Here is a 27,717-nt window from a genome sequence, read left to right as displayed (position 1 = left end):
CCAGGCTGGAGTGCAGTGGCCAGATCTCAGCTCACTGCAAGCTCCGCCTCCCAGGTTTGCGCCATTCTCCTGCCTCAGCCTCCCGAGTAGCTGGGACTACAGGCGCCCGCCACCTCGCCCGGCTATTTTTTTGTATTTTTTAGTAGAGACGGGGTTTCATTGTGTTAGCCAGGATGGTCTCGATCTCCTGACCTCGTGTTCCGCCCGTCTCGGCCTCCCAAAGTGCTGGGATTACAGGCTTGAGCCACCGCGCCCGGCCTTCAGTGCTCTTAAACTTATCTCATTTCCTTATATTACAAGCTGTTTCTGGCCCCTTTTCTTCTCTTATTATAAAAACAAGTACTGGCCAGGCATGGTGGCTCATGCCTGTAATCCCAACATTTTGGGAGACTGAGGCGGGTGGGTCACCTGAGGTCAGGAGTTCGAGACCAGCCTGGCCAACATGGTGAAACACTGTCTCTACTAAAAAATACAAAAATTAGCTGGGCATTGTGGTGGGCACCTGTAATCCCAGCTACTTGGGAGGCTGAGGCAGGCGAATCACTTGAACCCAGGAGACAGACATTTCAGTGAGCCAAGATCGTGCCATTTCACTCCAGCCTGGGTGACAAGAGCAAAACTTCATCTCAAAAAAAAACCAAAAGACAAAAAACAAACAAACAAACAAAAAACCAAAAAGCAAAAAACCCAAGTACTCAACAATTTTTCAAAATCTTATTTGTTTAAAAAGCTGGATTGTGTATCGTGAAAATGGCCGTACTACCCAAAATAATTATAGATTCAATGTTATTCCCATCAAGTTACCATTGACTTTCTTCACAGAATTAGAAAAAAACTACTTTAAATTTCATATGGAACCAAAAAGGAGCCCATATGGCCAAGATAATCCTAAGCAAAAAGAACAAAGCTGGAGGCATCACGCTACCGGACTTCAAACTATATTATAAGGCTACAGCAACCAAAACAGCACGGTACTGGTACCAAAATAGATATATAGACCAATGGAAGAGAACAGAGACCTCAGAAATAACACAACACATCTACAACCATCTGATCTTTGACAAACCTGACAAAAACAAGCAATGAGGAAAGGATTCCCTATTTAATAAATGGTGCTGGGAAAACTGGCTAGCCATATGCAGAAAACTGAAACTGGACCCCTTCCTTACACCTTATACAAAAGTTAATTCAAGATGGATTAAAGACTTAAATATAAGACCTAAAACCATAAAAACCTAGAAGAAAACCTAGGCAGTACCATTCAGGACATAGGCATGGGCAAAGACTTCATGACTAAAGCACCAAAAGCAATTGCAACAAAAGCCAGAATAGACAAATGGGATCTAATTAAACTGAAGAGCTTCTGTACAGGAAAAGAAATTGTCATTAGAGTGAACAGGCAACATACAGAATGGGAGAAAATTTTTGCAATCTATCCATCTGACAAAGGTATAATATCCAGAATCTACAAAGAACTTAAAACAAATTTACAAGAAAAAAACAACCCCATCAAAAAGTGGGCAAAGGATATGAACAGACACTTCTCAAAAGAAGACATTTATGCAGCCAACAAACATATGAAAAAAAGCTCATCACCACTGGTTGTTAGAGAAATGCAAATCAAAACCACAATGAGATACCATCTCATGCCAGTTAGAATGGAGATCACTAAAAAGTCAGGAAACAATAGATGCTGGAGAGGATGTGGAGAAATAAGAATGCTTTTACACTGTTAGTGGGAGTGTAAATTAGTTCAACCATTGTGGAAGACAGTGTGGCAATTCATCAAGGATATAGAACCAGAAATACCATTTGACCAAGCAATCCCATTACTGGGTATATACCCAAAGGATTATAAATGGGTAAACATATGCACACATATGTTTATTACAGCACTATTTACAATAGCAAAGACTTGGAACCAACCCAAATGCCCATCAATGATAGACTGGATAAAGAAAATGTGGCACATATACATCATGGAAAACTATGTAGCCATAAAAAAAGAATTAGTTCATGTCCTTTGCAGGAACATGGAGGAAGCTGGAAACCATCATTCTCAGCAAACTAACACAGGAACAGAAAACCAAACACCGCATATTCTCACTCATAAGTGGGAGTTGAATAATGAGAACCCATGGAAACAGGGAGGGGAACATCACACACTGCAGCCTGTCGGGGGATAGGGGGCAAAGGAAAGAATAGCATTAGAACAAATACCTAATGCATGCAGGGCTTAAAACCTAGTTGACAGGTTGAGGGGTGCAGCAAACCACCATGGCTCATGAACAAAACTTCACGTTCTGCGCATATATTCCAGAACTTAAAGTATTTAAAAAATTTTTTAAAAAGCTGTATTGTGAATCTTGTTGACTTGTCACTAAAATAGGAACTATCATTTTGAAAATAAATATAGAGAGCTACAAGTTGCCTTGTAAGATGTTATTTTTCAAAATCTAATTTAAAATTTCTTACATCTGTATTTAATGATATACCTTGGCCTCATTTTAGTCTAATTCTCTTGGTTGTGCACGGTGGCTCATGCTTGTAATCCAAAGTGTAATCATAACACTTTGAAAGGCAAGGTGGGCAGATTGCTTGAGCCTAGGAGTCCAAGAGCAGCCTGAACAACACGGTGAAACCCTGTCTCTATAAAAAATACAAAAAATTAGCTGGCCATGGTGGTGGGTGCCTGTAGTTCCAGCTACTCTGGAGGCTGAGGTGGGAGGATCATGTGAGCGTGGGGGCTTAAGGCTACAGTGAGCTGTGATTGCACCACTGAATTCCAGCCTCAGTGATACAGTGAGACTCTGTCTCAAAAAAGAAAAATATATTAAGCAATGTAAGAGCATCAATAAAATGCATGTGTGCTATAAGCACATAAACATGGTATTTGCAATCACAACAACCTCATTTGTATTATGACATCTTTTGGTCTATGAGATACAAACTTGTAACAGTGAATGTGTTTATATCTAACATATATTTGCAGTTTCCCCTCGTGTCTAGAACATAGAATTGAGAAAGACATATTTTTGGTAATAAGCACATACTGTGTGCCAGTCACTACCCTAGGCAATGGCAATGATACCATTCCCTATAGCTTTATTTTTTGTGACAGTTATTGTGGAAGTGATATGTCTCCCTTTCAGTGTTTGTTCTTAAAGTAATATACATCATAAAAATGCTTAGTACTCCTGTGTCACTCTCTTGTAATTTCTGAATGTTATATCAACACAGGATAATTTTCATATCCCTCAATAGAGATACAGGTAACATCAATTTTAGGACAGGAAAACAATATGAAAAGGTGAAGTTACTTATGCAAAATCACACATAAATCAGTGATTGATCTTGGACTACTTTAAACCAAAATTGTATTTATTTATTTATTTATTTATTTAGAGACGGAGTCTCATTTCATTGTCCGGGCTGGAGTGTGGCGACATGATCATTATAGGATTACAGCTTCAACCTTCCAGGTTCAAGTGATCCTCCTGCCTCAGCTTCCTGAGTAGTTGGGACTATAGGCATGTGCCACTATGCCCAGATAATTTTTAAATTTTTTTTTTAGAGGTGAGGGTTCACTAGGTTGCCCTGGCTGGTTTCGACATCCTGGGCTCAAGTAATTCTCTGCCTCAGCCCCTCAAAGTGCTGGGATTACAGATGTGAGCCACCGCGCCCGGCCTAAACCCAGACTCTTAATATGATATTCCTATTCTTCCTAAGTGTAAAAAGGTAGTTAGATTTCAGATAAAGTAAGTATTTGAGAATAATCCATGTGAAATTTTTCATTCCTTTCTTTTCATTGAGAGGGAGAGAAATAACAGGGAAATGACTGAGATTGAGGTGTATATTTTAAGTTGGTCAATGGAGATAGTCTCAACACTACCTCATAATTACTTAGAATTCTACAGAGGCAAAGAAGGGACACAAATTGATTTTGGAGCCAACTCAGTTGTGCTACATTGTAGAAGGGGGAAACTCCTAACTGTAATCAAAATTGAGACTAAGCTACTTCTTAACATAGGATTTGTTTTTAAAGTAGATGTTTAGAGATCCAAAATGTTTTTATAAGCTATAAAACTAAATAAATTACATAAATAAAATAGTTAAAGGAAATACCCTACTTAGCATGGACAATTTCAGTACAGCAGTCATTTAGTAGATAAAAATAGACTATGTTTCTGTTTTTGTAGACCTCAGTTTAAAAATCCTCCGAGAAGATAAAAAATGTCCTGGGTCACTGCATATTATCAGATGGTAAGTAATAGAAATTCTATAAAAGTTGAACAACATTATTTTTATCATGGCTGAAATTACCCATAATGCTTTATTTAGTAAGATTTTTTTTTTCTTTTTCTTTTTTTTTTGAGATGGAGTCTTGCTCAGTTGCCCAGCCTGGAGTGCAGTGGTGTGATCTCGGCTCACTGCAAGCTCTGCCTCCCGCGTTCACGCCATTCTCCTGCCTCAGCCTCCTGAGTAGCTGGGACTACATGTGCCCGCCACTACGCCTAGCTAGTTTTTTTTTTTTTTTTTTTTTTTTTTGTATTTTTAGTAGAGACGGCGTTTCACCGTGTTAGCCAGGAAGGTCTCGTTCTCCTGACCTCGTGATCCGCCCGTCTCGGCCTCCCAAAGTGCTGGGATTACAGGCGTGAGACACCGCGCCCGGCCAAGACCATTTTTTAAAAAAACCATTTCTTCTTTCCTACTTTCCCTCTTTCTTTTTCCTTTTCTTTTCTTTTTCTTTCTTTCTTTTTTTTTTTTTTTTGAGACGAAGTCTCCCTCTGTCGCCCAGGCTGGAGTGCAGTGGCACGATTTCGGCTCACTGCAACCTTTGCCTCCCAGGTTCAAGCGATTCTCCTGCCTCAGCCTCTCGGGTAGCTGGGACTACAGGTGCACGCCAATCATGCCCAGCTAATTTTTGTATTTTTAGTAGAGATGGGGTTTCACCATGTTGGCCAGGATGGTCTCGATCTCTTGATGTCATGATCCGCCCACCTTGGCCTCCCAAAGTGCTGGGACTACAGGTGTGAGCCATTGTCCTGGCCTGCTTTCCCTCTTTCTTTTTAAAAAATAATTTTCTAGGAATTTGTAAGAATTATTCAATATTTTTAATTATCAATATTATTAATAATTTTAAGACACTGATTTAGCTTTGTTTTTGAAAGAAAATTGACTTATATAAAAATAAAAACTGTGATAAAATACTAAATATATATACCTATGTACCCACAGAACTTTTAAAAACTGATAATTCATCATATGCGTGTCAGTGTACTAAACATGGGATCCAAAAAAATTTGGTTCACTACCACAAAATTGCTCATTACTACTTATAAAGTTCTATCAACATATTAAAAGTTGCTGGAAGTTTAAAAAAGTGATTAAATGGGAAAGGTAAGATGGTTATCAACTTAATGTACATCAAAGCAAAAAGTGCAAATGAATTCTGTAGTTGGAATTATTTTGGCTTTGCATGTGGTCCAATTGACATCAAACATTTATTTCTTGACAGGATTCAAGGTTGTTTTGATGCTTTGGAAAAGAGATACGTAAGAATGTTTTTAAACTTACACCGGAATCAAAGGCTTGTCTTTTATTCTTTATAAAAAGAAATTAGACTTTTATTTCGTTGTGTTTAACAGTATAAGTGTCTACGTTTGCATTCATAAACTAATTTCTTGTTATCTTATGTCTTTATTGTCCTGTTGATGTCTCCTTTGCATCAATTAGAAAGAAAACTCATTTTTCTCTTTTACATACTCATATCTTTTTGACCACAGAGTTTCCTCTGAAGTCACTGGAAGAGATCCACAGGATGTGGGACAGGAGAGACAAGAATCTGGCATTTAGTGCATTGAACGTATTTAGAATAGTGGTGATTCAATTTGCAGATATGAAAGGAAAAAAATGGACTTGAATAATTGGTTTTTATTCTGTCTTAGTTATTTTGGTAACTAGCCCATTTAGTTCATAAGTATAATCTATTCCTTTACAATAGGTAGTATTGTACTAGTATTGTACCTCAGATTTAAAAAAATATATAGCTTAAATTTTAAGTGCATCTGATCTTTCATGCTGCCCAAGACAGCTATGAAGGGCGTACAGAATGGAGGCTCTAGTCCTAGTTGAAGAGACAAGATGTATATAAATGAAATTTATTTTTTCTTTCTGTTTTTTTCTTTCCTGTGGAGCTTTTATTATGAGCAGAGGGCAGGGCAAGGCAGGGGGCTCAGTCCTTGGCAGCGGCTTTCCTCATGGCGGCCAGGACATTGCTCAGCTCCTCCTACTTCCTCTTGGTGCGGATGTGTGTTCCCACCTTTTTCTTGATGAACTTGAAGGCCCATTTGTCCTTGGAGACCTTGAGCTACTTCATGGGATGCTGCCCATACAGGGTGAAGCCACACACCTCTGGGATCATATCCCGCATGAACTTGGTGTATTTGGTCAGGCACCTGTCAGGCACCTGTGGTGGCAGCTGGGCCTGGGCTTGCTCACATTCTTGGCCACCTTGTGGCCCTTGTTGAGTCCCATGGCTGTAAGGTAGAGCAGAGCCATGGCTGCTGCTCTCCAGTGGCAGCCAAGGCCTATAAATATTTGAAATTTCCACCACTGCTTTTCCCCATTTTCTCCATCTATGTCTTCTTTTTACTCCTCAGTTCTTGATTTTTTTTAAGAAATCTTGTTTTTAATTAAGAAATCTTGAGGTCAGGAAGCATTACACTAGATTATTTAGCACATTCATATATTTCTATTTCCACTGCACATTTGTTACTTATGATTTATTCAACACTGACCAGAGGGACCTAGGGATACAAAGATAAAACAGAAGTGGGAAAGAGCTTATAGACCTTGGCAGAAGATAAGTGATATTCATATGCAGGGCTGATGATCAGCTGTTATATACTGACTCAGCTGTATCTGCTCTTAAAATATTGAAATATTTCTGTATTGAATGGTAAATTGCTGCTTTTCTGAGACCTCATGTGGCTCCCTATCAATATCCTCCACGTCACTTTACCAGTGTCTCTTTTGGGATCTCTCCAGAACACTCCAAAATCCAGTAACCAAAAGGTTAATATCTAGTCCAAGGTTTGCTTCCAGGAGCCCAGCTCTAGAGCTAAATTGGCATCCTTTCTGACTGGCCAGCATCTATGTCATATTGGGCTTTACATATTTATTTATTTATTTTTGTGAGTGTGTGACAGAGTCTCACTCTGTCACCTAGGCTGGAGTGCAGTGGCACGATCTTGGCTCACTGCAACCTCCACCTCCCAGGTTCAAGCAATGCTCCTGCCTCAGCCTCCTAAGTAACTGAGATTACAGACATGCACCACCATACTTGGCTAATTTTTGTATTTTTAGTAGAGATGGTGTTTCACCATGTTGGCCAGGCTGCTCTCGAACTCCTGACCTCAAGTGATCTGCCCAACTCAGCCTCCCAACGTGCTGGGATTACAGGCATGAGCCACTGCACCCAGCCTATATATTGATTTTTTATGTCAATTTGATATTTTAATGTAAAAATATCAGAGATATTTTAATCACCCTTATAATGCTCATTAGAAAGTGATGAATGCGGCCGGGCGTGGTGGCTCACGCCTGTAATCCCAGCACTTTGGGAGGCCGAGGTGGGCGGATCACAAGGTCAGGAGATCGAGACCATGGTGAAACCCCGTCTCTACTAAAAATAGAAAAAATTAGCCGGGCGCAGGGGCGGGCGCCTGTAGTCCCAGCTACTCGGGAGGCTGAGGCAGGAGAATGGCGTGAACCCGGGAGGCGGAGCTTGCAGTGAGCCGAGATTGCGCCACTGCACTCCAGCCTGGGCGACAGAGCGAGACTCCGTCTTAAAAAAAAAAAAAAAAAAAAAAAAAAAAAAAGAAAGTGATGAATGCCTAAAGAAAGATAATGATCATATGCAATGGGAAGTATGGGAAAGGAGGCACTATACCCTGTGAGGAACATGAGAGAAATCTTTTGAGAGAAAATAGCTTTTGAGCTTTGAAGGCCCTAAATATTTGGACAGATTGAAAGGGGGAGAAGGCCATCACTGTTATACTGAACAGTGCTCATTCATTCCCCCTTCATCCACTCATTTAGTGACATTTCCTGACTGTTCCTCACTGATGGGCAGTACAATATAGTTAGAAGTTCAAGTTTTGGAGTCAGATGGTCTGAAGAATCCCAGTTCTATCACTTAATACCCGTGTGGCCTTTGGCAAGTAACCTACCTTTTGGTACCTTAGTTTCTTTGCATATAAGATGGGGATAATAATAGAATCCACTTGTTAAGGTTATTTGATAATGAGTTAATAATCTAAAGCAGTGGTTCTCAAACTTTAGCTTGCATCAGAATCACCTGGAGGACTTGTTAAAACACAGGTTGTCAAGCCTCACCTCAATATTCTGATGTAAGAATTTGCATTTCAGACAAGTTACAAGTGATGCTCTTGACTGCTGGTCTAGGGACCATAATTTGAAAACCACTGATCTAAAATGTTTAGAACAATGCCTGGCACATAACAAACACTATGTATGTGTTAAACATTCATTCTTTATACATCGGCTATTTAATCTGTGCCAGACATTGTGCCTAGGCATTGGATGAGATAATAATGAGAGTAAAATGTGATTCCACTCTCAGGGATAAGTCATAATATAATAGTAAGAGTCACTTCTTAAATAAAATATTATAAGTATTACATGTACTAAAATAGCAGTATAATGTACAAAGGGTATCTAGCTAGTTTGATACATTTATTTTACTAAATGACTACCTGTATGACTGACTCAGTCAAAATAACTTGTTTTGGGGAGATCAAAAGACAAAATTTTAGATAGATGACTTAGTCTCTTAAGTAAATAGTATTTATATTGTTTTTCAGTTGTTAATGTTTTATAACTTTCCTCAGGTGATCTTGTAGCTGGTACGATATGTTTTAAAAGTAGTTTGAGGCCGGGCACAGTGACTCATACCTGTAATCCCAGCACTTTGGGAGGCTGAGGCGGGTGAATCTCTTGAACCCAGGAGTTTGAGACCAGCCTGGACAACATGGTGACACCTTGTATTTCTGCTATAAATACAAAAAATTAGCTGGGTATGGTGGCTTGTGCCTATAATCCCAGCTACTCGAGAGGCTGAGGCAGGAGAATTGCTTGAACCTAGGAGGCAGAGGTTGCAATGAGCTGAGACCATGCCACTGCACTCCAGCCTGGTGACAGAGTGAAACTTCATCTCAAATAAATAAGTATATAAATAAATGAAAATAGTTTGAGTAAAATCAAATTTGAGTATCTAGAGATCTTGAAAGATGTTCCCCTGTAAGAGCATGATTATTTCTAGTTGTGAAATTTTGGGTGATTTTTTTTTTTTTTTTTTTTTTTTTTTTTGAGATCGAGTCTCTCTCTGTTGCCCAGGCTGGAGTGCAGTGGCGCAATCTTGGCTCACTGTAACCTCCGCCTCCCGAGTTCAAGTGATTCTTCTGCCTCAGCCTCCCGAGTAGCTAGGACTATAGGTGTGTGATACCACACCTGGCTAATTTTTGTATTTTTAAGTATAGATGGGGTTTCAATTTTGGGTGATTTTTATACTTATTTTGTACTTTATATTATGCTTGAATTCTTTAAAATAAACACATATCAGTGTTGTATATAATTATTGTAAAAAAAGAGACTATATTGTATATAGTTACCTAGCTTGTTTCCTTATTGGCATTCTCAGTTCCTCACCATTCTGATCCACTGTTCACACTGCATACTTTCAGAAACCCAAGTCTGATCATGTTGTTCTTTTGTCTAAACATTTTCCACAGCTTTTAAAATAAAGTTCAGGGTCCTTCACATGGTCTGCAAGGCCTATATGATCCATACCTGCCTTCCAAGGTATCGCTGTTGTTCCCATGTTCAAGCCACACAAGCAATCTAGAACATGCCAAGCTCCTTTTACCTTTGCATATATTGTTCCTCTTGCCTAGAAACTTCTCTCCCCTGCCCCGTACACCTTGCCTGGCTAACTCAAATTTATCTTTCAAGTCTCAGCTTAAATATTTACTTCCCTAGGGAGGCCTTCCCTGACACCCTCCTCCCCAGCCTAGGTGGTTCCTTTATTTTATGTTCTCATAGCACCCCATGCTGCTGCTTCATAGCAATGAACACGATGATAATGATATAGCTATCTTTGCTATGTTTTTGTTGTTTACTGTTGTTCTTCCCTGGTAGTCTGAATGTTCCCTGATAGCAGCCATGTCTATTTTTGAATGAATGCATAAATAAATGAACTCAATTAATTAATGTATGAGTTTATATGCAGTAATCAAAATGGCCACAAAGTGGCAGTAAAGTTTTAGTCCTTTGATATGAAATTGTGATTCTGAATTTTTTTTTCTTTTCTTTCTTTCTTTCTCTCTTCCCCGCCTTCCCTCCTTCTTTCCTTCCTTCCTTCCTTTTCTTCCTCTCTCTTTTCTTTCTTTTTCTTTTCTTTTCTCCTTCCTTCCTTCTTTCCTTTCTTCTTTTTCTTTGGAGTCTCTCTCTGCTGCACAGGCTGGAGTGCAGCAGCATGGTCTTGGCTCACTGCAACCTCCAACTTCTGGGTTCAAGCTATTCTCCTGCCTCAGCCTCCCGAGTAGCTGGGATTACAGGTGCCTGCCACTACGCCTGGCTAATTTTTTATGTTTTTAGTAGAGATGGGGTTTCACCATGTCGGCCATGCTGGTCTCGAACTCCTGACCTTGTGACCCGCCTTCCTCAGCCTCCCAAAGTGCTGGGATTACAGGCGTGAGCCACTGTGCCTGGCCCTCTCTTTCTCTCTTATAGAGTTTCACTCTGTTGCCTAGGCTGGAGTACATTGGCACAATCATGGCTCACTGCAGCCTCAACTTCCAGGCCTCAAACAATCCCCCTGTCTCAGCCTTCCAAGTAGCTAGGACCACAAGTGTGCACCACCATGCCTAGCTAATTATCTTACTTTTTGTAAAGATGGCATCTTACCATGTTTCCCAGGCTGGCTTTGAACTCCTGGGTTCAAGTGATTCGCCCACCTTGAGCTCCCAAAGTGCTGGGATTACAGGCAAGAACCACTGTGCCTGGCCTGAAATTTTCTGATTTGTATTCTAGTTTTTAAAAACAATTATCATTGGCTTGATTATATTTCTATCTCTATATATTACTCTTTCAAGAAGAGATAATCTGTTCATAGTAGTGTATATGTAGAGAGGACAAGGACTTTATAGACATATAAGACATTTTTACTTAGTAGATTAGTTTCAAATGGGACACTTTTTGAGGTACTTGTTGCATATTTAATTATTTAGTAATACTGAATTATTTTGTATACCTTTTGCCTCCAGAACTAGAATATAACTTTTTGAGAGGAGAGATAGTTATCTTTTTTGTGTCCCTCTCCTCTCTAGCAGAGCCCTGTGTATGTGATGGACTCTCACTTGAATGAGTGAATAGTTAGTACAGTTGGCCCTCCGTGTATCAGAGCATTCTACATCCACAGATTCAACCAACTGGAAAATATTTAGAAAAAATAACAGTACAACAATAAAAAATAATACAAATAAACATACAGTGTGACAAGTATTTATATAGCATTTACATGGTATTAGGTATTATAAGTAATCTAGAAATGATTTAAAATACAGTTGAACTCATTACACTTTATATACAGGTATCAAAATATCACATGTACCCCCAAAATATGTACAACTATTATATATCAATTTAAAAATGCTAGTCTTTCAGAAATGGAGAGAAAAAAAGAAAAAAATTATAGGAAAGAATCAGTTTTCAGATATCTGGGAAATTCCTCTTTATAATGCAAAAAAACTGCTATCAAATTGTGAACATATACTTTTTTTTTTTTTTTTTTTAAGATGGAATCTCTCTCTATTGCCCAGGCTGGAGTGCAATGGCGCGATCTCAGCTCACTGCAACCTCTGCCTCCCAGGTTCAAGCTATTCTCCTGTTTCAGCCTCCCAAGTAGTTGGGATCACAGGCACAAGCAGCCACGCCTGGCTAATTTTTTGTATTTTAGTAAAGACAGGGTTTCACCATGTTTCCCAGGCTGGTCCCAAACTCCCGAGCTCAGGCAGTCTACCCACCTTGGCCTCCCAAAGTGCTAGGATTATAGGCGTGAGCCACCGCACCTGGCTTCATATAATTTTAGCATAAAGTTAATTTTGACCCTCCCGGAAAAAAGTACAGTTGACCTTTGAACCACATGGGTTTGAGCTTCACAGGTTCACTTATACATGGATTATTTTCAAAAAATACAGTTGGCCCTCTGTATCTGTGACTTCCACATTTGCAACCAAAGGTGGATTGAAAATACAGGCCGGGGCCAGGGCAGTGGTTCACGCCTGTAATCTCAGCACTTTGGGAGGCTGAGGCAGGTGGATCACAAGGTCAGGAGATCGAGACCATCCTGGCCAACTTGAAACCCCGTGTCTACTAAAAATACAAAAATTAGCTGGGCGTGGTGGCGCATGTATGTAATCCCAGCTACTCAGGAGGCTAAGGCAGGAGAATCGCTTGAGCCCAGGAGGTGGAGGTTGCAGTGAGCCAAGATCATGCTACTGTACCCAGCCTGGTGACTCAAAAAAAAAAAAAAAAAAAAAGAAAGAAAGAAAAAGAAAACACAGGCTGGGCGCAGTGGCTCATACCTGTAATTCCAGCACTTTGGGAGACCAAGGTGGGAGGATCACTTGAGGTCGGGAGTTCATGACCAGCCTGGCCAACATGGCAAAACCCCATCTCTACTGAAAATACAAAACTTAGGCCTGCTGTGGTGGCTCATGCCTGTAATCCCAGCACTTTGGGAGGCCGAGGCGGGCAGATCACGAGGTCAGGAGATCGAGAGCATCCTGGCTGACACGGTGAAACCCTGTCTCTACTAAAAATACAAAAAATTAGCCAGATGTGGTGGTGGGCGCCTGTCGTCCCAGCTCCTTGGGAGGCTAAGGCAGGAGAATGGTGTGAACCCGGGAGGTGGAGCTTGCAGTGAGCCGAGATCATACCACTGTACTCCAGCCTGGGCGACAGAGCAAGACTCTGTCTCAAAAAAAAAAAAAAAAAGAGAAAATACAAAAATTAGCTGGGCATTGTAGTGGGCACCTATAATCCCAGCTATTCAGGAGGGGAATCCCTTGAACCTGGGAGGCAGACGTTGCAGTGAGCTGAGATCATGCCACAACACTCTAACCTGGGCGACAGAGTGAGACTCTGTCTCAAAAATAAAATAAAATAAAATAAAATAATATAAATAAATAAATAAATAAATAAATAAATAAATACAGTATCTGCAGATGTGAAACCCAGATACGGAGGGCTGACTTTTCATATACTCCCTGAAGTACTTGAGTACACATGGATTTTGGTATTCATAGGGAGCCCTGGAACTAGTTCCTTCTCAAATACTGAGTGATGACTGTATCCTTTTTGTTCTGGCCTTCTGGATATTTTTTTCCTACCCAGATCTTTCAAACCTCTCTGAAATAATATTTTAATTAGTCTATTGAAAAGAATGATAATATAGGTGCAAGTATATAATAATATTTTTCTTTCTCTTGAAGCTACATATGGCAGTACTGACAGTAAGTACACACTCATTTAAAGACCAAGCCTCTGTCTCTATTTCGTTGTCTTTTGGCAAGTGAAACATTAAAACAGTACTCTCCCCCTTCCCCCCGACTTTTTCTTTTTATCTGTCTTGGAATTAAAGACAGGATCTATCAGAAGTTTTAATAAAAGATTATGAATTTTATATTTCTTTGGTATAACACCTAGGAAAATATATAGGCTGTACTATCTGCTTCATTTATTGGCTCTCAGGATTTTATTTTTTTAGTTACTTTACAGACTCCAGATTTTTTGTTTTTGAACTTTGGTAGACTCTTGAAATTTTGTACACCTCTGAGTTTAACATGGTATACATAGTTAAGAATAGAAAATGAGAAGATACCATTGAGAGTCTTAGGTCTATGATTTATTGAACAAATTTTAAACCATAATGGATTATTTAGAATTTATTTGTAGCTCAGTCATGGTAATTATGAATGCTTCATTATTAATTTCCTTTTATTCAGTGTTCACAGAATATTCTAAAGACTCTACATTCACAAAATAAGCATATCCTATCTCTAGCTTAAAATATATGTCTGTACTCAACTAATAGAGCACAATTGGACTCTATATAAAAAATGTATTTCATGAGGAGTAATCTAGTAAATTCCAGAAATTGAATGCTGTTTATTTTCCCTTATACAGCTTTACACAAATCCCATGGGATCTGAGGTAAGAACACACACAAACGTATAGGTGGGTAGTATATGTATATAATATTTTAAGATGTTTTTCTGAGTTGAGGTTATATATTATGTTGCTAGACTACCATATGAGCAGAGGAACTCACAGTGGGCTCTTTCAGTATATTTTACTCTAAACTTGACCAATCTCTTATTATGAGATTTTTCAAAAACTATCTAAGGGTATTGGGGAAAAAAGGTATTGAGAAGAACTGAGCCTATTCCCTAACCTGTTGGCATTAAGAGTCTCTTAATGTATAAATGTATAAAACCACATTTTTTTCTTAAAAATTTTTTTAATTTAATTTTTATGGACTTTTTTTTCTGAGTCATGTAAAACCACATTTTATTATTTATTTAAACTGATTATGAATCCTTTCTGTTTATGGCCTTTTGGGAATATAAATGAGATATGGCGTAACTCTAATTTTCTTTTATGCCAGTTAAATTCTCCCCCTTTTCATGTTTTTATAGATTTTCAGAGCTTTACCTCTTTACTTCTCTCTTTAGATTTCTTCCCTCTGTTTAGGGTATCCGACTCATCTTCAAGACCAACTATGTTCAAATCTTATATGTAAGCCTCTTTGGCTATTTGGTCTATACTAACTTCTTTCTTTGAATTCTTTTTCCAGCAGAACCCCACAATTTAACACTCTCAATTGATTCATATTGATTACTTAATCTCCTCAACCAGATTGTGAATTCTTCTTCTTCTTCTTTTTTTTTTTTAGAGTCTTGCTCTGTCACACAGGCTGGAGAGCAGTGGTGCAATCTCGGTTCACTGTGACCTCTGCCTCCCAGATTCTAGCAATTCTCCTGCCTCAGCCTTCTGAGTAGCTGGGACTACCGGCATGCACCACTATGCCCGGCTAATTTTTATATTTTTTATAATTTTAATTTTTATATTTTTAGTAGAGATGGGGTTTCACCATGTTGGCCAGGCTGGTCTCGAACTCCTGACCTCAAGTGATCTGCCTTCCTCAGCCTCCCAAAGTGCTGGGATTACAGGCATGAGCCATCATGCCCAGCCCAGATTGTGAATTCTTGAGGACAAGCGTCTTGTCTCATAGTCTTGGACACATAATAGTTACTTGTGCCACTTAGAATGTGGCTGTGGCACAGAAATGGAGGGAGAAAACTTGTGTTCTCTTCTCATTTTACTCCCTTTGTCTTTCTCCTAGCTTTCTTTCCTTTTTCTTTACTTTCAATTTTTGTTCTCTAAGCCTACACATTTGGCCTAACTGGTGCTATTCTAGACTAAATTATGCATTTTTAGCTCTCAATACTCTTTCTTTGCAAGATGACATGTAGCTGTTTAAACAAGGGGTAAGAAAACGTTACATACAGTAGGTAGAAATTCCTCAATGCCCAAACTAGTTCTATCTTTTATTTGTCTCTTGTTTCGTTTCAAAATGCTTCCCCACCACACTGTAAGTTTGAAGGGAAGTTTCCCAAAATAAAACCTTCTGATAGTTACTAAATTGGTCATTTTCTTAGTGTAGTATGTATCATGTTTTCTTATGCATGAAAACTCCCTAGTTTGAAACCAGTGGTTTTTTGGGGGGTTAGTGAAATGCTAAGCAAATGGAGTTTAATTACAAAAAAAGTATTACAGAGTGGGAAGAAATGTGGGCATATATAATAATGAAGTTAGGAAACAAAAGCTTGTTATGTGGTAAGTTTTGAGCTATCATTTACAACCCAGGAAAAAAATATTTTGAATGTTTACAAAGTGTTCCCCTTATGGGTAGGTAGTGATTCCTAACCTGTGTGTTCATGGTATACTTTTTATTACTAAAAAATTCAGTAGCATATTGGATGATACTAAAACACTCAAAAGAGCCCAAACAAATCAGTAATAATTACAATGTAACTACTACTGTGATATAGCAATGTTCATAGGGCATAAAGAGCATCCACAAGTTACATTATTTTATGATTGCTATTTAGCATCAAGTCACTGATAAAACTACTTACCTCCCTGATCTCATTCTCTTATGTACTCACAAAACAACATTCTAACATAAACATCTTCTTTGGCATTTATCTCATATTGTGCCATGTTTCTTCAGTTGTATGCCTGGAAGTATATCCTTTCCTAAACAAAATTGCACAAACAATAACAATGTTTATATATGCCTGAAGCAAAAATACACTGGACAGGTGGATTAAAATTTGCAGCACTCTTGTGAAGAGTATGTCATGGTACAACAATTGAGAACCCCTAGCTTAAATCAAACAAGTGTGTGTCCCTAGTTCAGAAGACCAACTGAGTTTTCAGCATTCCACAAAGTTACGGTACTTCTGTGCTTGAAGTTTTGTTCTGGTTGCTCTATCTCATGAGGAAGATGACCAACAAAAGTAACTAAGCATCTAAGTAAACTAAGTACTAAAATAGAGAAGAGTGATAACGTAGCTTTTCTATAGGCACACACTACAAAATGAGTAGCAAGTATGAGTAAAGCATGTAAGACAAAATGTAAATAATAAAGATTTATGCAACTTAATGCATGTAAGACCATATGGAATTATTATATATGAATATTGTGAAGGCATAAATCTTATGGTTTCACTGTCTATTCCTTTGTGCCTCTTTACCATTGGAGGTGATCAACACTCTTTATTTTTCATTTTTTTAAGAGACAGGCTCTCCCTCCGTCACCCAGGCTGGAGTGCAGTGGTGTGATCTTGGCTCATGGCAACCTTGACCTTCTAGGCCCAAGCAATGCTCCTACCTCAGCTTCCCAAGTAGCTGGGACTGCAGTTGTTCACCACGATGCCCAGTTATTTTTAAAAATTTTTGGAAATATGGGGTTATGTTTCCCCAGCTGGTCTCAAAGGATCCCCTTTCTTCAGCTGGGATTACAGGTGTGAGCCACTGCACTTGGCCAACACTCACTTTTAATAGACTGCTTCATGAGCTTAACTGTAAGTGGCCCCTGTTTCTAGCCACAATATACTTTATTTTGGAAAATTTCTTTGTAGGATGAAACCCTAAGTAAGCATGAACTCTACTCTGGCCAAATATTTATTCATTCAGTAAATATTAATTGGGTTCCTTTTATGTGCCTAGAACTGTTCAAGGTATAAAAACACAGGAGTGAATGGGATAGGCAAGATCCCTGCTCTCTAGAAGCCTACATTCTTATGAGGTAGGATAAACAATAAATAAATAAATAAAAATTAGTACAAACAATTTCAGATAGACATAGTGCTATGAAGAAAATCTTTTAAAAAGGTAATGTACTAGAGAGTGCTGAAGTAGAGAATGAAGAAGGAGGGATTGGATGGCTGTGTTAGATTGGGCAGTTCCTAGGAGGCGTCCCTGAGAGGCTACTGTTTGGGCTGATATGAATAACCAGAAGGAGTCAGCCCATGCAACCCTGTGAGGGGCAATGGCATGTGACAGGCCAAATAACACCATAGTTAACATCACAGGCACTGGAGTCAAATCGCGGTTCTACCACTTACTAGCTTCATCAATAATGAGAATAATATCTACTTCACAGTGTTGGCTACACAAGAATGAACTGATATAAAATGTTTAGGGCAGTGCCTGAATATTATTATTATCATTAACTGGAGACCGCATGTTCCAGAGTATAGCTGTGCAAAAGCCCTAAGGCAGGAAGGAATCTTGGGAGTTTGAGCATAGAAAATGTACCATGAGCCTGGAGCTTAGTTGAGTGCAAGGGAAAGTGACCAGAGGTAAGGTCAGAGAGGGACACAAGGGACAGATGAGTAGGGCCTTGCAAATCAACATAACTTTTGGATTTTATTTTAAGGGTGGTGAGAAGCTGACGGGATTTTAAGCAAAGGAGTGACATGGTCTGATTTGTATTTTCAAAAACTCCTTTTGGCTACGGAACAGAGAATGAGTATCAGATGGACTTGCAATTTGCTTTAGAGATAGACCTGAAAAGTCTTGCCAATGGGTTGCAATGTGGAGGCAGAAGGAAAGGCTGCATATGTTGCTGCTGCTTTGGCTTATGTGACTGTATTTAGTATGATTCATAAAAACCACTGATGAGCAGTTCAATGGTTCATCTTTATTAGGCAACACATTAGTCTGAAAAGTGTTACATGAGGTGTTAAGAATAGTGCCTGCTGTAAATATACCTTCCTAGATAAGCCAGAGTCAGACTGAAGTTAATTAAGGATTGGCATCTTCTGTAAAACAATTATAAATATAACTTTTACTAGTTGCTTCAGGGATCGAATAATAAAGTGTAAATAAAATTATCAACTACTAAAACAACCTACTCTTGTTACAATTTAAAAAAACAAAAGATCACTCAGAGCATTAAAAAGCTAGAGTTGATTGAGAAACATGGGCAGGCAGGAAGAATGGGCATTGTTTGCTTGGCAGAGCAATGACATCCAGCTTTGGCTAAGAGAGGACTCTGTTCATCTCGCCTATCTGGAGTGAACCTGTTGCTATAGGCTCCTCTAATCTCATCTGTCTCTCCTATTGTATTTACAAAGCAGTTTTCTGAACTTGATTTGATTTCTCAAGTAGACTGTCTTATTAGGAAAATACTTTTATCTTTTAAAATTAACTCCATTACAAATCAATCTCCTTAGAGTTTAAGCATCATGAGCCAATTTTCCCAAGACCTGATAACCTGTAATTAAGTTTCATGTTAAGGTTTAAGATGAGCAAAGCTGGGAGGCTTAAAGTAACAGAAACACTGAAACTTTTTCTGATCAGTCTGACATCCTCATTCTCACATTGTCAAGGATCAAATACTGAACCAGATGAATAAAGGACATTTTTTGTGTTTTGTTTTAAGCTTATACCCTTTACTTATCATTAGTACTTCTCCAGCTCTGTGGACATACTGTATGACATATCTGGATCAAACATTTGCTTCAACTACTAGATGTTTATTTTATTTTAATTTATTTTTAAATTTTATTTATTTATTTTTATATTTCAGTTTATTTTATTCTTTCTGTTCTATTCTATTCTATTCTATTCTATTCTATTCATTTTTTGAGATGGAGTCTTGCTCTGTCACCCAGGCTGGAGTGCAGAGGAACAATCTCAGCTCATTGCAACCTCCGTTTCCTGGGTTCAAGCGATTCTCCTGCCTCAGCCTCCCGAGTAGCTGGGATTACAGGTTTGCACCACCACACTCGGCTAATTTTTGTATTTTTAGTAGAGACAGGGTTTCCTCACATTGGCCAGGCTGGTCTTGACCTCAAGTGATCTGCCTGCCTCGGTCTCCCAAAATGTTGGGATTATAGGCGTGAGCCACCATGCCCGGCCAGACATTCATTTTATTTTAAATGGAATCTGTCTCTTATGAGGAAATTTGTCCCTCTTTATTTCTAGTTTTCTTAACAGTGAGGAGAGCAGATAGTAGTAGTATCTAGTTTTTAGTGCAGGACTGAAAAAACAAGACTTGAAGTCAGAGATCAGGGCTCCTTTTCTAATTTTTTCTAGTTTTCCTGTTGCCGTTATAGTCTTCCCTGAATTACTGCAGTAGCCTCTTAATTGCTCTCATGGTTTTTATTTCTTCCCCTCTGCACTTTTAAAGGAGCCAAGATGATGTTTTAAAAAATGCAAATAACTCACCTGCTTAAAACTCTTCTGTAGACTTCTGGCTTACTTAGAATGAAATCCAAACCCCTTACCATAGCCAACAAGGCCCCATAGTCTCCTTTATAACCTCATTTCCTGGGTTCTCCCCCTCGCTCACTGGTTTCCAGCCACTGGGCCTCCTCTCTGACCCTAGAAGAGGTGTCCCTTCCCACTTCAGAGCCTTCGCATTGCTATTCCCTCTGCCTGAGGCACCCCACCCCCAAGATCTGCACATAACTGACCCTTGAGGCTCAACTCAAACCTCACCTCTTCAGCAAGGGCTTCCTTGGCCCTTCCAAACCAAAGCAGCACTTGTCCCCTTCATGAACCTCTATCACAGCATCTGCTTCTTGTTCATAGCACTTACACTATTGGAGTTAGCTTATTTCATTTGTTTACTTTTTTACTGACTATTTCCTCTACTGGATTGTATGTATATTCCAGAAAAACAGGGACCTTTTCTGTCTTGTTCACCACTGTGACTCCAGTTCCTGGCACAAAGTAGACATTCAATACAACATTTGTTACGTGAATGAATGGTTTCTCAACTGGTTCCACTGTCATTTACCTAGTTGGGTTAGATATTTGACTCTGTGATTTTGTTTTTCCAGCTTTAAAATGGTAATAATAGTATCTTTCATCTAATTTATTTTGAGCATGGAGGAGAAAAACTAGGTTGTCTTTATATTTGGAAATGTTACTCTTGAATAATGTGATACTGTGAAACAAACAGCTATATAGGAAGTATAGAAGGTACAGAGTGAAAATGTTCCTTGCTTATGATCAGGTAAGATTCTGGATTTCTTTTCTAAATTCTTTTTTTTCTTTATTTCCTTTGGTTTTTGTAGAAAGTGACTGAGATGTACCAGTTCAAATTCAAATACACGAAAGAAGGAGCCACTATGGATTTTGACAGGTAGAATCTAACTGCTTAATGAACATGAGAAATAAGTAGGATTGAGGTAAACGTAAGCTTCTTGAGGCCAGACAAAGGCCTTATACTTCTTTTTAAATTTCCCCACAAACCCTATAGAAAACCACTATTATAAAAAGGAGCTGCAACAATTGTTTACATTCCTGAAATCCATGGATTAAGCTGGTGGGAATAGAGAAAATGGCAGGCAGCACAACGGTAGAAATTATATTAATAAGGTTGCCTACACGATGTTGATTGAATAACTCCATAAGGCTCTGTCTAGCCATTAATTCAAAGTTTCTCAACTGCTATGCCTAGATAGTGATCCTTTCCACACTCGAAATAGCCAGACTGTGCCTAAGGTAGATAATACCCCTGGACTATTTGCTTGTATGCACAAATATTCTCATTTGCTTCCCCTAGTGTGTCATATAAATATCATTTTTTATGTGTCCTTGTATGAAAAGATTAGAACGCACTGCAGTTTCCTAATAAGTTGAAAATTCCAAGTTTTAGGTATCCTAATGGGTTAAATAGCAAACACAAGGACATTGAAGAGCAACATTAATTTTTCTCCCAGTAGCTTTTGGATTCAGACCTTCCAGGAGGGACGGAGAGCTAAGTATTGCTGATAAGATGGCACAGTAGTGGAAGGTACAGATGATGGTGAAAAACTCTGGATAGTAGAGGAATCCAAGTAAGGGGGATGGATGCCCCTGAAAGGAATGACTGATGAGAGACATGACCTAATTTTCAATTTTCCCTACTATTAGCTCTGGCTCATCATTTACCATGAACTTGAGGACTTTTCTCCAAGACTCACTCCCTTAATTATCCTTCCATTTGTAAAACCTACAGAGAGCACTAGAATGTGAAGAGAATATCAGTTCCAAAAATGATAATTAAAATATTACCTTTTGTTAGCTAACATTTGTATAATACTTTATAGCTTTTACAGCAGCACTTTTCATACACATTTTCTCGCATAAGAAGTCACCTTTACTCTCCAAAACTCAAAAATATACACTGATGGCCAGATTAAACTCTTGTTCTGAAGGCACATATGCTAAGAGGTAAGCAGTAAAACAAAAATGGCCAAATCTTTCACATGCTAAGGAGGAGAGAAGATGATGCATATTATTAATTTCCTAGAGAAGAAATATAGGCATTTGTTCAAATGGGAGTCCTGAATATGATTTTACTGATGTGTCCTGGAGGTTCCCATGAGCTATGTGCCTATAGCCCTTCATTCTGGTTACCTACATTTGAATTGGTTAAATGCTGGTTGGCAAAATTTTAAGTTGTTCAAAATTGGAAAAGGAGCTAATGTATTCACTTAGTAAATGTTTGCTTCATGAATTCACATTGTCTCCAAAGATCAGTTAGGGGAAAATCCAACAGTTCAATTACTTAGGGTTATTTTTCATATTAAGAGCTAACTGTGTGCACAGCATTGTGTAAATATATTGTAGTCATGGTCCTTTCTGGAAACTACTCAAATGTGAGACTTAATTGTGGAAGGAAACTTTGGAGATAAATAAAGTTTAGAATTGGAAGGTAATTTAGTCCAAATTATTCATTCATTCATTAATTCAACAAACGTTGATTGAATAGCTGGACACCAAACTCTGTACTGTGGAGATGAAAGATATAGCCACTCACAGTCTAGAGAAGGACAGTTATCCTGAGGATAAGATGAGGGTATTATCAGAGAAGACTTCCTTGAAGAGTCTGCATGTGAGCTAGGTATTAGAGGATAAGTTTAGGACAGTCAGGAAGAGAAGTGGAAAAATGAACAGTACAAGCAAAGTGAACAGCGTATGCAAATACTGTGAGTGAGAGGAAACTGGGCAATAGCTGCAGATGAGGATGGAGGTGAGGATGTGATGGACTGTGAAAGGAATTGTATACACACTGTCTTTGAATTTGATTGAAAGGTGATGGATATAATAGAAGAATTCTAAGTAAGAAGGTGACATGAACAGATTTTCCTATTAGTAATATTATTTCAGCAGTGATACGGAGAATATTTTGTAGTATGGACAAGAAGGAAAGCAGGAAAAATGCCACTGTAGTAATCAATGCAAGAGTGAGGAAGGGATACTTTTGTGAGATAATCGGATGGTAGAAAGGCCCAGAGCTGGTGATTGATTTTATTTGTCTTTACACTTATCTCACAAATGAGCTAACTGACCTAGAGTGTGTCTAAATGACTTGACCAAGGTCATTCAGCTAGTTATCAGCAGAGCTGATATTAGATGTCAGGTCACCTAATTCCAAATTTGTTGTTCTTACTATTGTGGTATATGATTTTTTGCAAATCAAATTTTTAAAAAGATGATATTTTAAATGCTTTTAGGGAATTTGCTACTTAAGAAAGTCTTTGTATGTACATTGTAAAAAGTACCACCACTGCCCTAATTTACATTCTAAAAAAAGTCTCAAAATGTCTTAATGTTTAATTTATATTTATTTAATCACATAGTCAAAAGTTTTGTTCCTTTTGGGATAGATTGCCAATATTGTATATGATCGAAAAGTATGCTTTCTATGTAGTCACAGCAGCAGTACAAGCTTTGAAAGTGGAACAAACAATGAAGATATTAAGAAAGCCAGTGTTCTACTGATCCGTAAATTGTATATACTGATGCAGGACCTTGAGCCGCTTCCTAATAATGTTGTACTTACTATGAAACTCCACTACTATAATGCAGGTAGGTAGAGAACTTTAGACAAATTCCTTCTTAAGTGCTGAGCTAATATTTTATATAAGTAGAAAGATTTTGCAAGCATCTGAAAGAGAAGTCTGTTGCTACTCATGAAAGATTAATCTGACTTGTTCTATTGAAACTCAGTTTTCATGGCTTTTTGCCCTTTTCATTTCGCAGTGACCCCACATGATTACCAACCCCTCGGTTTTAAAGAAGAGGTAAATTCACACTTCCTGCTGTTTGACAAGGAGCCTATCAATGTGCAAGTGGGATTTGTCTCCACTGGCTTTCATAGCATGAAAGTAAAAGTCATGACAGAGGCTACCAAAGTGACTGATTTGGAGAACAATCTGTTTCGGGAGAACAGCACTACTGAGCTCGCCCATCAGGGTCTAGACTGTGATGAGGAAGAAGAATGCAATGACCATGTAAGGCAAAGCTTTAGTGATTTTCTATTGCATCAGTTAAACATAACTGATATTTTTCAGTTTCTACCCTGGGTAGAATACAGTGTGCCAGCTATAAAAACTGAAACAAAACCAGTCTCCGACATCAAAGAGTTTTTAATCTAAAAATGTTTAATCTTCTAAAAGGAAATATACTTTATTAGATGAAATTGTCCATAACTAGGAGGAAAAAGATTTTCTAATATATTTATTTTATTAAAGATATCATAAATTTAGAAAATTTGAGGTTTTCTTTCCTTCATTTATAAATGACATATTTTTAGGATTGAAAAATATTCTAGGTATTTATTCATACTCATTGGAAGTATAAATCAGTCCTTGATACTGGCATAATTGGGTGGTAGGAGTTGGGGAAGATAAATTTTATGGATGAACCCAAGTCAGAATGAAAACAAATAATAGTCAACTTCTGATTATGTGGAGGAAGACAAGCTTTGGGGCTAACTCACTGGGGAAAATCAGGGGGTTGGTGGGGTTGGAGCCAGGGGAGCCAAACAGTCAGTTCTCTGAGCCCTTTATCCTCGCATTTCCACCAATAGATACTTGGAGTTAGATTCTTGCTAGGGTCCCATTGTGCTCTAGGTAACTCCACACCCTTAACTGGCTGTTGTCTGGATAATAATGTTAACTGCATAACAACATTGTATTAAAAGGGTTCTGAGTTAGACAAAAAATTTTCAGTAGGAAGGGATGCTATAAGATCTTTTCAGGAGATATTTTAAGATTGGAATGATAACTCGTTTACTTAACATAATTTGAGTCTTACTTAAAGATAGATTACTGTACTAGGTAACTTCTGAAGGTTCCTTCTAGTTCTTTAACTCTGTATTATGTTTAATACATTGAAAAGAGGTTCTAGTTCCAGTTTTAATTCAATTAATGTAAATAATACAACCAAACAAGCAACAGATTGTTTTTTTCATTTTTAGTGCTTTCTCGATGTTAGACATAAAAATGACTTTGGATTTTGGATTTCCTCTTCCAATTTCACTCAAGGAAGACATAGCTAACATAGAAAGGGTTAAAAAAATGAAGGTTAAGAAAAGAATGTTTCAGTTAGTTTTTTGTTGTTGTTGTTGTTGTTGTTGTTTTTGAGACAGGGTCTCGCTCTGTTGCCCAGGCTGAAGTACAGTGGCAGAACCACTGGCTCACTGGTGCCTCAATTTATCAAGGAATCCTCCTACCTCAGCCTCTTGAGTAGCTGGGACTATAAGCACATGACACCACACCTGGCTGATTTTTTATTTTTTAATTTTTTGTAGAGACAAGGGTCTCACTATGTTACCAGGGCTGGTCTCAAACTCCTGGGCTCAAGCAATCCTACTTTGACCTCCCAAAGTGCTGGGATTACAGGTATGAGCCACCACACTCGGCCTCTGCTAAGTATTTATTTATTTATTTATTTATTTATTTATTTATTTAGGGAAAGAGTCTCGTTCTGTTGTCCAGGCTTGAGTGCTGGAGTGCAGTAGTCGATCACAGCTCACTGCAGCCTTGACCTTCTGGTCCCAAGTGACCCTTTCACCTCAGCCTCCAGAGTAACTGAGACCATAGGTGTGCGCCCCCACACCCAGCTAATTTTTTAGTTTTTGTAGAGACAGGGCCTCCCTGTGTTGTCCAGGCTGATCTTGAACTCCTGGGCGACAGTGATCCTCCTGCCTTGGCCTCTCAAAGTGCTAGGATTATACCGCACCTGGTTAGATTTTTATCTTTTAATTAAGAATTAGTTTCTTTTTTTATCAAATGAAAGCAGGACAGCCTAAGAATGCATAGTTCAACTGATAGATTAAATAAGGAATGTGACAATCCTTTTCAAGCATACATTTAGTTGAAACTATATGTATTATATGGACTTTGTGGTAAACTCAGTTGATTGAAGTTCCTCTCTCAGCCAACCAAACATATGAGAGAATTTAGTAAGTCTAGTCAAGTGGTTACTGTCACTTTCCCACTAAGGATTCCTTTTTGTTTTCCTTCACGGAATACATGGAACACACACTCACACACACACACATTCATACATGTGTATACATATGTAGAACCTTTATTTCTTTTAAAAATTTTATTTTGAGATATATCATATATAGAATAGAGTACATAAAAATAGTATGTACAGTTTAAAGAATAATAAGAACATCCATATGTCCTCCATTTAGGCTAAGATGTAGAACATTGCTACTCCCTTAGAAGTCACCACGTATCCCTTCCTCATTGCACGCCCCCTGAAGGTAACCACTCTCCTGACCTTCATGATAACCTTTCCGTTACTCTTCTTTATAGTTTTGCCATGGATGAGTACATCTACTCATTTTAAATTTTTATATCAAAGTAATCATACTCTGAGTGTTCTCCTATAATTTTCTTCTTTTGCTTGAACCTCTACGTGGAGATTTAGCCATTGTGGTGGTGTTCTTTCATTTTCACTGCTGTAGAGTATTCTACTCTTGATAGACATTCTTTTTAATTGTCATAAACATTAATGTACATACCTCTTGGTACACCTGTCAAAGAATGTCTCTTGGGAATATATGAAACAGTTCTAGGCTTGTGTATTTTCAACTTTATTAGGTAATGCAAAACTGTTTTCCAAAGTGGTCGTCGTACCAACTTACTTGCTACCCCCTGTGGAGGAGAGTGCCCTACATTCTTGCCAACACTTATTGTCAGAGTTTATGTTTCCTGCCAGTCTGCTAGATATGAAATGTTAATTTGAATTTCCCTGATTATTTGTGTGTTTGTGCCTCTTTCCTTTGGCCATCCTATTTTGCTCATATTAAACAGCTGTTCATGTCTTTCATGCATTTGTCTATCAGGTTGTTTATCTTTTCCTCAATGGTTTAAAAAATATGTGCTTAGTAATAATTCCTTTTCACTCATTTATGTTGCAATTTTTTTTCATGTTTGTGGCTCATCTTTTCACTTTTTTTCTTTTCTTTTTTTTTTTTTTTTTTTGTTGAGACAGGGTTTCACTCTTGTTGCCCAGGCCTGAGTGCAATGGCACGATCTCAGCTCACGGTAACCTTCCGCCTCCTGGGTTCAAGCGATTCTCCTGCCTCAGCCTCCTGAGTAGCTGGGATTGCAGGCATGTGCCACCATGCCCAGCTAATTTTGTATTTTTAGTAGAGGCAGGGTTTCTCCATGTTGGTCAGGCTGGTCTCGAGCTCCCGACTTCAGATGATCCACCCGCCTAGGCCTCCCAAAGTGCTGGGATTACAGGCATGAGCCACTGTGCCCGGCTCATCTTTTCACTTTCTTTAAGAGGTCTTTTGAGAAATATAAGTTTTTAACTTTAATATAGTCTATCCTTTAATATGTGCTTTTGGATATCCTTAAGAAATCCTCTACCTGAGGTCACTAATAATATTCTCATATTTTATTCTAAAAGTTTTAACATTTTTCTTTTTACATTTAGGTTTATAATCTACTTAAAGTTTATTTTTATTTATGGAGTGAAATAGACCAGACCCTCTTAACATTTTTAAATTCAAGAATAATAAACATACAGTAAAACATATGTATCAGTGATACAGCTCAATAAATATTCACAAACTGAACACTAGAGCTGGGATGAGGGTGACACAAGCAAGGTGCCTGGGGAGCATATTTTAAGGAAGATCTCAGGTGCCAAGAGTAAGGACCTCCTGAAATTTTGACCCCTGGATACCTTGCTTGCTTTGTCTTTGTCGCAGCCCTACTGAATAAATATGTGAAATCAGCACTCAGATCA

The 27,717-nt window shown here is 38.4% G+C and overlaps 2 protein-coding genes and 1 pseudogene across 3 annotated transcripts in view; 1 reads left to right on the top strand and 2 right to left on the bottom strand.

Moving 5' to 3' along the window:
* The window catches only part of ASCC2 (activating signal cointegrator 1 complex subunit 2), a 402,689-nt gene that overhangs the window by 307,931 nt on the left and 67,041 nt on the right, over positions 1–27,717 (bottom strand). The gene's annotated exons all lie outside the window — the stretch shown is intronic.
* HORMAD2 (HORMA domain containing 2) overlaps positions 1–27,717 on the top strand; it is a 92,238-nt gene that overhangs the window by 17,155 nt on the left and 47,366 nt on the right. For both annotated transcript variants that reach the window (XM_050806834.1, XM_050806833.1), the window contains exons 4-10: positions 4,200–4,263; positions 5,519–5,555; positions 13,578–13,598; positions 14,272–14,298; positions 20,745–20,812; positions 23,369–23,526; positions 23,701–23,951. In XM_050806834.1, coding sequence (XP_050662791.1) covers positions 4,200–4,263; positions 5,519–5,555; positions 13,578–13,598; positions 14,272–14,298; positions 20,745–20,812; positions 23,369–23,526; positions 23,701–23,951 — 626 coding nt within the window. The remainder of the gene's footprint in view (positions 1–4,199; positions 4,264–5,518; positions 5,556–13,577; positions 13,599–14,271; positions 14,299–20,744; positions 20,813–23,368; positions 23,527–23,700; positions 23,952–27,717) is intronic.
* On the bottom strand, positions 6,236–6,561 carry LOC126929237 (60S ribosomal protein L36-like; annotated as a pseudogene).

This window comes from Macaca thibetana, chromosome 10, assembly GCF_024542745.1.
Source record: "Macaca thibetana thibetana isolate TM-01 chromosome 10, ASM2454274v1, whole genome shotgun sequence".
Lineage (NCBI taxonomy): Eukaryota > Metazoa > Chordata > Mammalia > Primates > Cercopithecidae > Macaca > Macaca thibetana.
This window is presented reverse-complemented; position numbering and strand designations above follow the sequence as displayed.